The sequence below is a fragment of the Protopterus annectens genome, chromosome 10.part0, assembly GCF_019279795.1.
Source record: "Protopterus annectens isolate FY-2018-M chromosome 10.part0, PAN1.0, whole genome shotgun sequence".
Taxonomy (NCBI): Eukaryota; Metazoa; Chordata; order Ceratodontiformes; family Protopteridae; genus Protopterus; species Protopterus annectens.
Genome location: NC_056744.1, coordinates 1,421,734,080 through 1,421,751,699, shown reverse-complemented (window position 1 = coordinate 1,421,751,699; position 17,620 = coordinate 1,421,734,080). Strand labels below are relative to the sequence as shown.

General features: G+C 36.1%; 1 protein-coding gene across 3 annotated transcripts in view; it reads right to left on the bottom strand.

The window, feature by feature from the left end:
- Positions 1-17,620, bottom strand: part of VAV3 (vav guanine nucleotide exchange factor 3) — a 2,320,370-nt gene that overhangs the window by 1,237,503 nt on the left and 1,065,247 nt on the right. For all 3 annotated transcript variants that reach the window (XM_044086042.1, XM_044086044.1, XM_044086043.1), the window contains exon 4: positions 12,519-12,584. In XM_044086042.1, the coding sequence (XP_043941977.1) occupies positions 12,519-12,584 (66 nt within the window). The remainder of the gene's footprint in view (positions 1-12,518; positions 12,585-17,620) is intronic.

The following is a 17,620-nucleotide window of genomic DNA, read 5'->3' as shown; positions in this document are numbered from 1 at the left end:
ATAGAAGGACAGAAGACTTTTAATACTTTGTAAGATGCAACAAACTATATACAGAAGAATAAAATTCTGGAAAACAAATGTCAGCATCTCCGAAGAAAAATGCAATAACAAATAGATGGCCAGTAAAAGACAACACAGTAAAAACTGAAAGATAAATGAAAAATTAATTAATTTTCATTCTAATAAATGTTTAGTAACTTAAAGGAGAGTATGAATAGTAGGGAACACATACTAAACACCATTTTTACAAAATAAATTATTTTTTTCTCTCTTATTTTAATGACTTCTAGTTACTTCTTTATCATGATAAAATAAGATACTCTTAAGTTCTTTACAAAAGAGTAGTGAATTAAATCAACACCGAGTATAATTGGTCATATCATACTTATCACTAAACGTTAAGCATCAATAGCATGAAGCTTGTGTAATGAAACATAAATTTTATGATTTTAACATGGTTCAGTGTTGTGATGCCTAACACAGTATTTGAAATTTAAAAATAATACAAAAATGGGCATCCTCTGTTAAAATAAAAGGATTTAAGTAGTGGCATGAAATGAAACCAAAAAATCTTTAGATATAAATAAAAATATTAAGTAATTGATATTATACTTTTGGATTCACTAAAGGCGTATTCAAACAGTAGAATTACTAGCTGACATATAAATTAAACAAGAGAGTGGGAGAAAGAATTAAATACACTACAGGCCAAAACAGATGAAATAAAGTTAGACCTAAAACCAAACGATGTTACCAGTCAGTCAGAACTAAAATAATTAAATACAAAATATGTTGAAACTCTAAAATATCAATAAGCCTGGAAAAACTAAAACTTCAAACGTATTTAGTAAACTCATCAAGTTTACATAAAGTGGCTATTAGATCAAAGAAAATGAACAAACTAAATCATATAAAAGAAATTGCAGCACTGATAAATAATAAAAAGGAAAATAAAACAAACATTAAGAGTATACTTGAGAGCTTTAGATAATTTTAGGAATATATAAATAAAAATCTTAATAACTTAGACAATGATGAAATAGATGAAACCTTTCTAAAGGAAAATATAAATAATAAATTAACAAGTCAACCATTAAAAAAAACTGATAGACCGTTCACTTTAACAGAAACAAAACATCAAATAAAAAAGTTAAAAAATAGTAAGGCTCCTGGCTTAGATGGTCTTATACCAGAATTATATAAACTACTGCTGAATCATGTAGTCAAAATACTACAAAAGGCCTAAAGGGAAGTAAAAACAACTTCTGAAGTTCCCTCATCATGGAAATATTCACTGATTCTAAAATAAAATAAAAACCACATGAAGTGTTCTTCTTATAGACCCATTTCACTCTTAAATATTGACCATAAGATATCCATGTCTATTTTAGCTAATAGAATAAATTTAGTAATACCAAAATTAATCAACAATGATCAAACAGGATTTATTTTAAATAGATAGGTACAAGATCATATAATAAGAATACGTACACTAACAGATTATGCAAATAAAAATAAAAAAAAGAACTCTCTAAGATTAGTCTTGATTCACAGAAAGTTTTAGACTAAGTCAATTCACCTTATTTATTTAAAGCACTTAAAGAATACAACTTATCAGGTGAATTAATTGTACTAATTTTAAAATTCTACATTAATATGTGTGTTAATGTCAAAAACAGGCTCCTTTCTCTCTAATTCCTTTAAATTACAAAAAGGTACAAAATGAGGTCCACTATCACCACTACTTTTTGGATTAGTAATAGATCCATTTGCTAATTTTATTCGATCTAATAAGAACATTAATGGTATTAAAATAGAAGATGATTTTGAACTGAAGCTTCATCTCTTTGCTGATGATATTCTACTTACAAGATATTCTACTTACAATAGGATATATAGACAAATCACTTGAATATATAATTAGTTCTATCAGGCAATTTGAAACAATCCCAAAACTAAAATTTAATCATAATAAAGCAAGTACATTATTAATAAATAAGAAATTATAACAATCCTATGAAAAATATTCTGATTTTAATTTGAATAATATTCAAATTAAATAGATTGGAATCTCTTTTACTTCAAAAAACAAAGAACTGATACAAGTGAATTTCCAACAGGTTAGGAATAAAACTATAAGTTTAGTCACAAATTGGAATAAACTCTTCTTCACTATGGAAGAACGCCTGATATTAATTAAAATGGTACTTCTTCCTAAAATATTATTTGTTATGCAATCATTATTACTGTCTCCATAGGTTCATAGGTTCATAGGTAGGTACTAGGCTATCAGCCCTGGGCCTATACAAGCCCAGCCAAAAAGGTACCCTGGCTTTTGCCACCCAAGAAAATTATTTTCCTGTGCCACTGTCGAGCAGAGCCACAAAGGTGATCCCCGGGGTGAATTTCCTACTTCCCATCCAATCATCAAGATTTTTCTTGAAGAGTGCTAATGAGGAGCTTTGTTTGATATAGATAGGTAGTTTATTCTAGAGTATGGGAAGTCTCTGGTACAGGAATCTATCCCTCCGGCATGTTCTGTTTATTGTGTTGACAAGGTTTAGGTCCCTAGAGCGTGTAGCTCGGAGGGATTGGGATTTCTTTAAGTGGAGCATGTCCAACAGCTCTGTGTTTGACATAGCTTTGTATGTTAGGCAGAGATCACCTCTGAGTAGGCGATATGCGATGGAGTAAAGCTGGAGTTTTTTGAGACGGTCTGTGTAGGGCATCTGTTTGAGGCTGGTAATCCTCTTTGTGAGGTGTTTCTGTGGCCTTTCCAGTTGTTGTAGATGTCTTGTGAGGTACATACCAAAAGGGGCGTTGTACTCTATAATGGGTCTAATGAGTGATGAGCAGAGGGGGACAATGACCTCTTTTTTTTTGGATTTGAAACCTTTTGTGATGAGGTGTGTCACATAGAAGGATTTCCTGACTACTGTGGCGATGTGATTATCAAAGGAGAGACTACTGTCCACCTGTGTCCAAAGGTCTCTTATCACACTTTCGGTGTTAAGTATACTACTGCCTATGTTGTAGTTCTTGGGTACAGAGATTTTACCAAAGGGGATGACAATGCACTTTTTAGCATTGAGCTTGAGGCCATGGCTTTGACACCAGGCATCTGTCTCAGTGAGGCCCTTTTGTAGGATGTCCACATTGTTAGGAGTTTCGATTATGGCTCCTAGTTTGCAGTCATCTGTGAACTTCATTAGCCAAAGACCTTCTGTGTTAGCCTGTACTTCAGAGAAGTAGATACCAAACAGGAGAGGACCCAGGACTGAACCCTGTGGTACTCCACTTGTCACTGGTCTGAAGTCGGATTTGGAGTCTGCTACTTTCACAGTGTGGGTTCTGTCAGTGAGCCAGTTGGCAACCCATTTTGTGACATAGGGATTTATACCTAGTTTAGTGAGTTTATCTATAATTCCAGAGTGAGGGATGGTGTCAAAAGCCTTGGCAAGATCTAGATAGGCTGTGTAAACCACGTTACCCTTGTCTACGGCTTTGGTGACTGCTTCAAAGAAGTCTATCAGGTTTAGGAGACATGATCTGCCTTTTACAAACCCGAACTGGGTGGGATCCAGAGTTTGGAGATTACCAATGTCTTTGTTTATAAGTTCCATGATGATACGTTCCATGGCCTTGCAGACCAGGCTCATCAGGCTAATGGGGCGGCAGTTCCCAGGGTCTGTGGTGGCTCCCCCCTTGTGGAGTGGGATAACCGTTGCTGTGCGCCATTCAGCAGGCACAAAGCCTGAGGTGAGGCTATGATTGAACATGGTACTTAGGTGGGGTGCCAGTTCGTTCTGTAGTTCATGTAAAACGCAGCCTGGGATGTTGTCTGGTCCCGTGGATGCTGTGTTCTTGGCTTTGGAAAGTGTGTTTTTTACCTGTGCAGCCGTGATTACAGGAACTTTGCATTCTTCCGGTATAGAGATGGGCTCTTTAGGGGGTGACAGAGGGGTAAAGTTAGCACTGAACCTATCTGCCAGGATGTTGGCAATATCAATTAGGTCTGTATATTTAGTGCCATTGTGCTGTAACTCAGAGCAGATCTGAGTGTTGCCATTGAGATTCTTGACATAGCTATAGAATGCTTTGTGGTTGTCTTTAGAATCAGTGGCGATTTTGTTTTCGTAACTAGCTTTGGAGGATTTTATCAGGGATCGCAGCTTCTTACTGAGGCTGACCAGGGAGCTCCTCCACTCGTGGGATTTTCTCTCTTTTGAAAGAGTTTCTTTCTTCTGTTGTACAGTTTATTTATGACAGGGGACCACCAGATTGGCTTCCTTTTTTTGGAGGATAGTGTCTTGGTTCTGTTACTAAAATTCTTTTATTAAAACAACAAAATAATTAACTTATTGGCATCAGTTTTTGAAAGGTACATAAGTACATATCATTGAAAGTTTGAAGTCCAGATACAATCACAATTCTAGAAACTGGTTAATAATAAAATTTGTACAGATTCTGTCAACACAAAAATGTATAAGATATTTAAAATGGATAAAATGTCATTCCCAAAAATACTGGAATTCCTGATTAATATTAAGAATAACGTAATAGAAATAAGTCATACTTATCACAGATTTATAAAATTTGTAGGTTAGAATACTTATTCTCAGATAATACTGGAATTATTCCTCAAAATTTAATAACAGGAATTTTACTGATGAAGACAAGAAAATAGTTTTAAAGTCAACATATAAAACTACATCTTCTTTATATTGGACAATTTTCACCTGGAAACTCTACCACAAAGCTTTTATTACATCGAACTAAATTACAATTATGCATAAATCAAAAAGAATCAAATGCTGGAGATATGATTATTGCATAATAGCAGATTCGATGCATATGGCATGTGAATGTGAAGTCATCTCTGCTTTTTGGAAAGAAGTTAATAACTTTATTCAAGCATTGTGGTCAGATGTAATATCTGTAAATCATTTGGTGCAATTTAATGCTCCAATTCCTAAAAGAATTCCAAAGACTCAAGTGCCTTTTCTATGGCCTATACTAGCAATACCTAGGAAAATAATAACTAAAAGCTGGAAAAATAAAACTACCTCCTCTTCTATTGAATTTATTGGTATTGGTATTGAACCACACACAATAAAGATGAAAACTTCTAATATTATGCATTCATATACGTCTTGGCTTAAACTTAAGAGATTTGCTTGAAAAATATTAAATGTTAATTTGTACTATATAGTTATAGCATTCAACTGTGGGTATATGTAAATAATTATCTCATTATCATTAATAATTATTACTCAGCTTCCAACCCACCAAACATACTCAAAACAACTCTCACTTTAACATCACAGCAAAAGACAACACCACTATATACCCAACTGAACACACCAAATTGCTAGGAGTGGAAATAGACAATAAACTAAAATTTGACATTCACATATCCATGAACATAAAAAAAGTCCACAAAAAACTAGGAGCGTTATACAGAAATAGGCAACTACTCACCAAAGCAGCAAAGATTTCAATAGCAAATTCCCACCTTATCTCCACCCTACTTTATGCCTCTCCAATATATACCAACCTAAGGCAATGCAATCTAAACAAACTAGAGACCTGCTACAAGAAAATCGCCAAATTCGCCACAGGGGCATCCTACCGTAGTCACCACTGTCTCTCACTTGCTGAACTGGGCTGGCTTGAACTCCCTCACCTCCTTCAATGGTATCAACTCTCACTTGCCCACAAACTAGTAAACCATCCACTAAATGTCCCATCCCTCCAGAATCTACTCCAACCCTATTGCACCACCAAACCACTAAGATCCAGCAACAATAATCACTTGCAGATCACTAAAGCCAAGAACTCTGCTGGTGAAGCACTATTCTCTTGCCCCATAGCCAAATTATGGAACTCCCTCCCACCCACAATTACCTCCGTACCATCATGCACCCACTTCAAAACTTTACTAAAAGTGCACCTAAAAACATGCTGGCTATGCCCTTGCATCTCCACTCTAATATCACCCACCCCACCCAACCACTACCTTTCTTTCCACTCCACTAACTACCTTGATTATAGCAAGCTCAGATCCTCATAAGCCTAGTACTTATTATACACCAGGAACTTCTTATTGTAACATTTGTTAATGTCTGTTATGTACTTCACAGATAAAGATTCTAGTTGTCTACTGATGTACTATGTTCTTCATCTGTAAATATGTTGTAAGTAATTGCTATGTAAATTGTTAATCACTATGTAATCCAATGTAACTACTGTCTGTTCATTTTAACTGTGGAGTTTTTCCTCCCCGGGCCTCTGCTGAAAATGGACCTATGTCCAGTCGGACACTCCCGGTCAACAAATATAAATAAATAAATAAATAATTATATGCTTGTTTTTTTTTTTTTTTAATAATTTTCTTTTATCATTGTTATGTAAACAAAACAGAAGGTTTTTCAAAAAAAAAGAAAAGAAAACTGCATTAAAAGTATAAACAAAATAAACATAAACTAAATACATAAATAAACCATAACATGAATAAATCGTAATATAAAATGTCATTATAGCACTTAAACACATAAAATATGACCTAGTAACCAGAATGAAAATTCACAACATACAAAAAACAATAAAGCAAAGAGTTAAAAACCACTCAGTAAATTATTAAAACAAACTGATATAAAAAACAAGAAGTGAGTGCTTTTGTCCTTACAGAAGACTTTTTAAAAGTTAAAAACTTCCAGGTTGCTTATGACCTTTAAAAATTCCCTTTCACCAATCCCCTTGCAGGAATCAAACTCAGCAACTCATACTCAATTAAGTAATTAAAAAACAAATTTCATCCATTAAAGGAGATCAGTCCATTATAAGTGCATAATGAAAATGGTAAAATAAAATAAAGTATATCACATGTGCCATGTAAGAATAATCAAACAAATGTAAGACAATTTATCATAGATACACAAAATTAAACATTCAAATTTAACTCACAATAAAGCAGCTCTATGGTTTAACTCATCGGCAATCAAAATGTGACCAGTAATACCAGCAGACTGAGTAGTGGTTAATTTGTCACTCCATTTCCTTGTGTTCAAGAGCTGTTTCAGGCTCACTCCCTATTTCACTGTACACCACCTTGTCCAAAGTAAAAAAGATAAACTTCTTGAATTGAGGACATAAAATGGAGTAAGAAAAGCTCCACACAGAGATACATAGATAATGAAATAGGCATAAATTAAACATTTCATAAGAACATAGACATAAAAACATCTTGATACTTTAAGTGGATGAAATTTGTTTTTCAATTACTTTTTTAGGGAATCTTAATTACAGTAGTTACAAAAAAAGGATATAGAGGTAGTACTAGCTGAATTTGTCACCAGTTACAGTAGTATAGTTGTACAAAATATAGTAAGCATCAAGTCAAGTGTTACTTTGCGTGCCCTATTGCTTGCATTTGTTTGAAGAGTGTTGTAGTAATTAATTATAGTGTTGTAGTTAGTGGTGATGATTGACGAAGCAGAGATTATGACAAATCACTTGTAGTGACATTATACAATAGTATATGCTAGAAAGCTTAAAAAGGGGTAAAAGAGGAGGGTACTGTAAGTAAGTAGCAGATTTTAGTACAGATGGTTAGTCAGTGTAAAAATATGGTTCTGAGTACTTGCTTATGGGAATGGATATATGTTCATGTATTTGAGTGGGAAGCAGAAAATAATGCTGGCATAGTAACGACTTATTGGGATTGTGTTCAGTTATGGGGACGGGATTAGTTGTTCAGATTTAGCCTGCATGATTGCATGAGCAGAGCCATGAATCTGATAAATGTTTTTAAGTAGTTTTTTTAATTGAGTTAAGCTGGTAGTTGTTCTAATAGGATGAGGAAATGTGTTCCAGTTTTTTGCGACATGGCATGAGTATAGCGAGTTCACTGCGGTGTTTATAGTTTTGGTAACTTGTAATAATGATTTATTTGCTGAATGAAGCATGCGTCTGTTAGAGTAAGGTCATGTTATCTTTAGGAGTGCACAAGTTTTCTCAGGCTGGCACAGTAGTTTGTGGGTGATAATTAGCTGGTTATCTGACAGAAGTTATGGTAGTTATAGCCAAGAGAGTTTTTTAGAGCAAGGCAGTGGTGCATCCTATGTGTAGAATCTGCGGCAAATCTTGCTGTTTCACTATAGCATATCTCGAGTTTGTCAAGGTCAGCCTTTTTAAGGTTGGTAAGTATGGGCGAGGCATAAAGAAGGGTTGACGGGAGGTAGGTTCTGGCAATGGCTACCAGGGAAATATCTGTTAGAAATTTTTTGTTTCTATAAAGGGTCCCCATTTTTTGTGTACTTTTTTGATTGCTTGAGATATGCGTATACCAAATCTCAACTTATTATTGATTGTAACTCCTAGCAGTTTAGTTTGTGGTTTGGGAGTAATTTTTGTGTTATCAATAGCTGAAGTTGTGTTATCAATTGCAAGGGGATTGGTGAAAAGGAGTTTTTAAAGGTCATAAGCAAGATGAAAGTCAATCAATAGTATATGAACTGATAACAGTGCAAGAAGTGATACTGTGAGTCACAGCACCTTGAAATGGGAAATTGAGTCAAACAAAGCACAAAGAATTCTGAGAGTCATACTTAATGCAACCCTCTACATCCCTAGTGTGTGGGGGGGTCAAGGGGGCTGCGTCTTCATAACCTGATACTTACATAATCTTACCCAGAAATCACTGTTTCTTGGGTTAAAAGGAATATTCCAAGATACAACAACATCAGATTTACATTATCACAGCTACTGTTCCACTGTTATGTACATCTGAGTTATGGTACACACAATTTCAATAGCCACCGGTACTAGCAATGCATAGAAAGTAATAAAGTACATCAGCACTGGAATAGAAAACCAAGCATAAGAAACTTTACTCATGGAAATCTAGACAAACTTCTTAAAACCCTATTAACTAGCCCTCTGAAGTCAATAGGAAACCCACATTAAGTCAGTCTCTAAAGAGTTGCATCAGGCAATAGAGTGACCATGTGAATATTCACCACTACCTGTGCAGTTAGCAATGCAAAGTGGGAAACAGACATAGGTTACCAGGTCTTTCTATACTATCACACATGCACACATTCAAACCTACAAGAAAAGTCCCTGATCCACAGTATAGCATGTCTTTGGATTATGAGAGGCAAATGGAGAACCAGTAGAAAACTCATGCAAATACAAGTAGGACATGCAGACTCCGCATAGTAGCTGTATCCTTAAACAATACAGACAAAATGGATGAATTAATGTACTGGGTCAGGATGAGGGGGGTTGTATGTGGGTGCTCACATGCAAGTTTTTTACTGACTTGGATTCAAGATAGTCCCAAATAATCTTCTAACATTTCAATCTACAGTGTACTGGATGGTACCAAAGCCAAAATTATTCATGCTTGGCAGTTATTTAAAGGAAACAAATGCTGGAATATCTTAGAAAGGTTATATGTCAGCAGACCGTTTTTCAACCAGCAGTTTAGCATTATGCATAGCAGAGTGAGATCTTGTTTACTTCAAGATAAAATGACAAGTGATATCATGTTAATTCCTCTGGTACAATGATATAAATCTGAAAATATTGTGCTACTAGAAATCTCTCTTGGAATCTGGTAGTATTAAAGACTACAAGGAAATGTTAAGATTTTTTATTAGTCTTCCTTAAGCAATAGAGACATTGCAGGGAGCAACTCCTCCCACATCTGTTTGAAAAACTTTTGTGCCCAATACACAACACTGACTATTGATGCCTGGAAAGAATTCCAGTCACAGGTCATGAAAACAAAATGCAAACTGAAACAATGGCATATGACTTCTAATTAATACAACTTCATAGCACTTTGTGAATGCATTCCAAATTTTCCACCTTTCTTGAAAAAGATGCATTTAGAAATAAAACACAGTTTTTGATACTACATCTGGCTTTAAAAATATCTCCATGTTCAGAAATATCAGTACAAACACTGATTTCACCTGAAATTCAGGGAACTTAACCAATGACTATTATGTGTAATGTCCAGTCACTAAAAGTTTTTCTATTCTGATTTTCTAACCCAGCTACATAAATCTATATAAAACAAATTGTAAGTTCTGAGCCTTCTCAGATGAAGGAAAGGGACTGCTGGCTAGACCTACAGTCCACAAAGGAGACCCCAAACTATGGGGAATATACTGAGCAACAATCTGCGGACAGGTTCCACACTGCCATCACTGCACACTAGACACTACAGCAGGACACTGGGTAGGGCACAACATGTTTAAGTTGCCCATGAATAATAGCTCATAGCACCAGTCATCCCAGCTGGTAATGCATCAGTGGCCAGATTGTGTGAGAAAGAGCACACCAAAGAGTAAGGAAGAGCTTTGATGACCAAGGTGGGAAAGCAAATACTAAGAAAATAAGAAAATAATAAATGTCCGTCTTTTAAATCAAATGCATTATCAATGCCCTATAAAGCTTTTTCTTCAACTCAAGCCAAATAATACTATTAGAATACTGAAAGTTTTAGAAAAATTTCAACTTTGAGTGGTTCAAAGATATTGTGCCATTTTCCTGAACAACAAAATAGCAATACTATTCACTTGCCTGATGCATATGTGTGTGTGTGTGTGTGTGTGTGTGTGTGTGTGTGTGTGTGTGTGTGTGTGTGTGTGTGTGTGTGTGTGTGTGTGTGTGTGTGTGTGTGTGTGTGTGTGTGTGTGTGTGTGTGTGTGTGTGTGTGTGTGTAACTTTGCCACAAACAAAGAATGGCAGCACACTAAAAACAGTGGCAGAGGGCAATATCTTATTGAAATGATGTGGCTGGTCTAAATAATAAAAATGGTATCATGTAGCTACATTTAAGGATATCAGCTATTAAGCTTGTGATTCAGCTGTTTGTACGACCTATTTTTTCCGGGAAATAGATACTACAAATGATTAATACTTTTCCTTGTTCACTTCTTATGGGTTGGGTCTTATTTTTACAACTCTGTCCTGTATATCATTTTCAACATGGTATACAAGCTGGTGTTAGAAAGGTTCTACTAACGTGCATCACAGGCAGTAGAGTTTCCTGTAGACACTTATTTTTGGATGAGTATTCCTGCTAAATCACAGCCAGTGATGCTCAACGGTGCTGAAACAGACTATAACGATGATGGTGATTTACTTATCTCAAAACTCAAAGCAGATTTTTGGTTCTAGTGGCTGTTCTTTTAGTACCTAACTTGTCCCCCTCTCAGTAAGTCTGGTAGGTAGCATTAAGGCTATAAGCTATTAAACAGTGGATTCATGTAGCCCAGGGTTTGATTCCCTCATCCTCCTTTTGCCTACTGTGTGACCCTGAATAAGTTACTTAACTATCCAGCACTCTCAGTCATCCCCAAAAGGGGACACATATGTCCAGCGGGCTTACCCTGTCAAGAAATTTTTAAAAAATGGGTATGAATTGCTCCTTAGTTCTTATTTAATGCCTTTGACTGTGGCCAAAATATTCCTATGCCCTCCTGAACAGCTAGGCTCATTGACAGAGACGGCTCACTAATGATTTAGGTCAGGCATCATATATTTGAAACTAATAATCTACCATGTTGCAGTAGATAACATTACTTCAGAAATACTATTTTGTTACCCTGAAATGCCTTTGTTCTGTTGTTTCATTTACAACTGCATTTTTCTCTAAGAACATGCTTGCTTGTGTTTTTCTGACTAGCAGAAATATCATGAAAATCTGAAGTACATGGTTTATTATCTAAACATTTTATCACAGTAGCTCTATAACCTCACTGTTATCTACACTACATAATAAAACTGTAGTGTCATCAATGAACCACAACTGGGAAAAAGAGAAAGTTACAAAACAGATCTTGGTGCTGTAATATGGCTAATTTATTTTTATTCCTTTTGTTAAATTTCATCATATTTCCAGACAAAATTCTCATTTCGGTCTCTTCTTATTTCTCCTAGATACAGCAACATCCAAAGTAAAACTCAGGTGTTGTAAATATTGCTTTTTCGTGCCCAGAGAATGCTTCTAGCAACACTGAGTTGCTTCGCATACAAACGTGCTTTAAGTAATTAATGTTCTAACAATCTCGACAGTAGGATTTCTGTCTGTTACTGCTTTGGTAATGAGATCCTAAATAATTTTCAAAATTGTTTGCTTACAGATAAATGCAGTCCTCTTATGCTTCATTAATCACTGTCCACATTTCATCAATATTTCTTGTCTAGTGTTTGTTAAATACTATAATGAAATAAAACAGGCTGTATGTTTAGAAGCAAAGTGATTTTATCAGTAAAAACTGAGAATCATAGAACTTTCCATTTCAAAACATTTTCAAAAGGGAAAAGTATAAATTTCCAGTTTACAAAAGTCCTGCTTGCATAGATATAAAATGTGATAAGTAATTAGAAAGCTGACTGTACCCTTTGTTAGAAACGCTGTATTGTTGTGAGCAGCCAACATAACTGATATAATATGTCTGAAAGCAAGACATAATTTTTAAACACAAAATAAAACTTACTCAATTAAATCAGGAAGGAACTTGTATATATCTTCATCATCCACTATCTCTTCGGAAGGAAACCCCCTATTAAAAAAGGGATATTGTTATAAAACATAATAGCATGATATAAGTTTAAACATTTACAGTGTGAGTTATGAAACAAATAATTTGGAGAATGTATTTGATTTTTAAAGCTGAGACCATAGCATTTGCAAATAGCTTGTTGAAGAAAAATTCATTATTATTCATGTGAACTTTACTACAGCTTTTTCCATAGTTTTATTTTTGTATTGTTTTTATTTATCTATATCTTATTTCACATCAAACTGGTTAATTTTTTTAGCAATTTAAGTTTTCACTGTTTTAGGAAATAATCTGTTATTTCAACATGTTCATACCTGCAGCAACAGCTTCACACTTGGGAAATTCAAAGAAACATAATGACAGCTAAAATCAAGGTAGCCATAGACTTAACTGACAAGTGACCCCTGGTTTGCATTGTTGAGTTATACATCTCTTGAAGACTTGGTAAAAACAACTTAAGGAAGAAATGCAGGAATACAGATGGAAGGCCTGATGACCCTCAACTGTCCAGATTTTCACCGAATGAACAGATCTTTTTGCCTCATGTTTTTGATCTGTTCTTCATAAACTTTATGGTTTTCTGTCTAACCAATGAGGACTGAAGTCAATAATTAATCACAGGCATTTGAGATTCAGGCTTCATATCCTTTAGAAAATGCATGCTAACATAAAACCTGTTATTCTAACAACTTTCTTAGTTTATATGAGTAATAATTAAAACCTGTCCCTGATTTTGGACATTTGCACCACCATTATTATTTGCCTTGTCCAGATTTCTTGCACTAACAGGTAGAGAGGTGTGGAATGGGGGGTTTGTTGGAAGACTGAAAGAGACAGAGACAGAAAAACAGACAGACAGACAGAGAAAAATGTGTCTCAGATGCCTTCTTTTTTGAACTTTGAACCAAACATTCTGTGCAAGCAACATAGCAAATTGTGGGGTCTATATCAAAAGCACGAATGTTCACAACTGCGAATACAAGAACAGCGACACATAAAGGCTGAAGTACTACAAGAGCGAAAGACGTAAACAGCGAAAATCGGAACGTCTTTCCTTGGCCAGTAGGGTGATCGTGGGAAGAGGAAATATATCCTTTTTCCCCACTGTAGTGTGATCTCGGAGTTGGTATATTTAAGTAGGGGGGATGTGGGAGGCACAGCTCCCCACATGGGGGGGTGCAGGGGGGCTTGCTCCCCTGCAAAAGTGTATTTAATAAAGTTTGTTTACATAGGTTTTCCTTACCTGTATGGCGCTGTTGTTCTCGGAAATACGTTCGGTGCTCTGATTTTCGCTGTTCACATCTTTCACTGTTGTAGCACTTTGGCATTTATGTGTCGCTGGTCTTGTATTCATGATTGTGAACATTTGTGGTTTTGATATAGACCCCAAATTGTGTATATGAAGCACTACTTTCATAAGACAGGAACTCATACTTTTAGTCATTTTCCAAATTAACAAGCTTTGACCAGATTTATTTCACAATGAGCATGGTGAAAACATTTACATCTTGGAAATCATTGTAACAAAATATATTTGGAGGCATAAACGATCATGCTATGTATCTAGATTTTACCTAAGCGTTTACAGTTATAAGATCATACACTTCTACCCAAACAATGGTCTAAAGGATATTGCCATAAATGTTTGTCTTACCTCTCACCTGTGCCTCATTTGTGACATCTCCTCATTTTGTGTGATAAACAGTCAGTATCCCATACTGACTTGTGCCATATATGTTAATAAGATTTGTAAACAAAAAGTTGTAGTAAATATACTGTATCAGGCTGCTCAAGCAATAACACATTTTGTAAGTATTAAATAACACAATGTCTTGATTATGCGAGTCAGAGTTAATTTTTAGAAACCTCTTCACAATTTGCCATTAAAATCCACATTTTAAGCAGCACCATTGTACAAATGAGAGCTTGAAAGTTGAAAGCTACATTTGTAGAACACAAGCCTCAAAAGGTTAATAGAGGGCAATTCATATACCAGAAGCACTGAGAGTCAACAATGTACAAATATCTATGTATATGTACACACACACACACACACACACACACACACACACACACACACACACACACACACACACACACACACACACACACACACACACACACACACACACACACACACAGATATATATATATATATATATATATATATATATATATATATATATATATCACACACACACACACACACACACACACACACACACACACACACACACACACAAACTTGCACACATATGTATATACATAAATATGTATCTCTGTATATGCATACATACACACACACACACACACACACACACACACACACACACACACACAAAAACACACACACACACAAATACATATAGATATGGTAGTTACTTATTTGTTTCAAAGTTCACGTTGTTGAACATTAGTTGCTGCCTCTCATATACAAATCTTAGCCAAAAGATATATATATATATATATATATATATATATATATATATATATATATATATATATATATATGTAGATAGATAAAATGTTCATTTGATATTTGTTTATATGCTGTAATGAACTGGTGTTCAATTCCAGTCATACCATAAATTATTCTATGGCAGTCAGAGATCTGTAAGATTGACTTCAAATATGGGACAGTAACCAGACTTAAGAGCATATACTATATGAGTACAGCTACCTCGCGTGGAGTTCAATACCTTCCACAACCAAATAAACTTTACACTGACCTGCAGCAGGGGACAGTTATTGTCACTGACCCCCTAGTGTATCATTCATCTTGTTCCCAACTTAGTGGCTTTTGGTGCTGTCTTACATTGTTAAAAGAAAATGTGTTCAATGTTATTTCTACACCAGAGCACACAGAATGTTATGTAGGAGGGGTTGGTAATATTGAAACATTACAAACACCCCCTTCCCTATCTTTATACATTTAATTACAGTAAGAATTCCTTAACTCAGCTGAATTTGCTTAAATGCTGAATGTGAAAAGAAGTTACAACATGCATTTTATTTATTTTTATAACACATCATCTGCATAGTTGAGAATAACGACTTTGTCTTGCCATAAAGTATACTTCTGTAAAATCTTACCATAACAATTAGATGTCCTTCTCTTTACTGTTTTAGAGTTCATAACATGTGGGATTCCCTGCCAAGGGTGACCCAACATCCGGCCAGTATACCAAAGCCTTTTATTGCTTTGGAGTATGTGAGATGTCGCACATATGTTCTCAGCATACATCAGCCATAAATGTGACGTCCGCACATACTATCCTCAAAACTTAATGCCCCAGAAGGAAAGATAGTCCAGGGAAACAAAAAAAGTGAATCATAGATCCATAAGAAAAAAAACAAAAACCACGGGGATAGGAAGGAGGGATTGAATACTGCAACAGTGAAGAGAAAGACATCTATCGTTATGGTAAGATCTTACACAACTATACTATGTACTTCTATTCTGCTGTTGCGGTGTTTACAACATGAGACAGAGAGAGTACCAAAGCTCATTATGAAACTTGGGAGGAGGAAGGAGCAGTAGAGCACTCTAAAAAACCATGAGAGATCTATAGCAAAACCACCCCGAGCTCTGGAGATTCCATCCAACTTATAGTCTTTGGTGAAGGTATGTACAGAAGTCTGGGTAGCTACTTCAAGAATGGCGTTAGTGTCCAAACCCTTGAAGAAAGCACCAGAAGAAGGGAGCCGCAGCCTTAGTAGAATGAGCCTTAACAGAAAAGAGGCGGCTCTTACCATGAGAAACATAACAAAATGAAATAGCCTTAGAAATACAAGGGGAGACAGTCTGCTTGGAAACAGGCAATCCAAAAGATCTAGGGTGAAAATAAACAAAAAGCTGATCAGATTTCCTGATATCCTTGGTTTTATCCAAATAAAACCTGAGTTCCCTATGCACATCCAAGGTATACAATACGTTTTCAATAAGAAACTGTGAAAAATAGAAAAAGCTGGGAAAGTGAATGGCTTGAATAAGTGACAACTCATTCACAACCTTGGGCATAAAAGAAGGGTTAGTACGCAAGGACATCCTGTCCTTATGGAAAACCTGAAAAGGAGGAGAAGCCATAAGAGCTTGCAGCTCAGGCACCCTTCTAGCTGAAGTAAAAACTAACAACAAAACCGTGTTCCAAGAGCAATGCTGCAAAGAAGCTGCAGCTGCAAGCTCACAAAGAGCCAAGGTCAATTTTTCCAAAAGAAAGTTAAGCTCTAAAGGAGGAGGAACAGGCTTCCTTGGAGGTCCATAGCATTTGAGTTTATGAATTCTAGGAACCTTTGGGCTAGGGTGTTGGAGCTAGAGTAATGCTCCCAGTCTATGTTTGGGTAGTTGAAGTCGCCCAATATAATGGTGTTTGGAGAGACCCTCATATTTTCCAGTGTTCTCACGAAGGCCGAGTGGGGTTCCTGGGTTTGGGAGGGTGGTCTGTAGCAGGCTATAAACTGGAAGGCAGTTTTACCCACTGTTAGTTGCACATGGATAGTTTCTGATGCTTCATGCTTTGCCACCAACCTGGAGGTGTGGGTATCTTTGATGAATATCGATACTCCCCCTCCTTTTGTGGTTCGGTCCAAGTTTTGGGGCCGAAAAGCATGGTATGAGGTATAACCTGGTAGTGCTGGGGTGCTCTCGGGAGCCCTGAACCAGGTTTCTGTTACTGCACAGATATCGATGTTCTCCATGCTAAGGAGAGTTTCAAGTGTGTGCATCTTGAGGTTTAGACTTCTGGCGTTGAGTAGCATTACTCTTAGTTTCTTATCCCTTGTGATACCTATGGAGGTGGGTTTGTCTTTTGAGTCTTGCCTAAAAAAGGCACTATGGGGGTAGCAAGAGCCTTTGCCAATATCCAAAAGCCCAGGAGTGACAGGTGCAAGCCATCCCTAGCGAAGCATCGTGGCTTGTCGATCATATCATCCCAGGCTGACAGGCATTGGATCCCCTTTGAATGACACCAGTACTTAAGCCAATTGTTGAAATTGATCATCTTGTCTTCATATTGTGGCATCATTCTTGGTGAGGG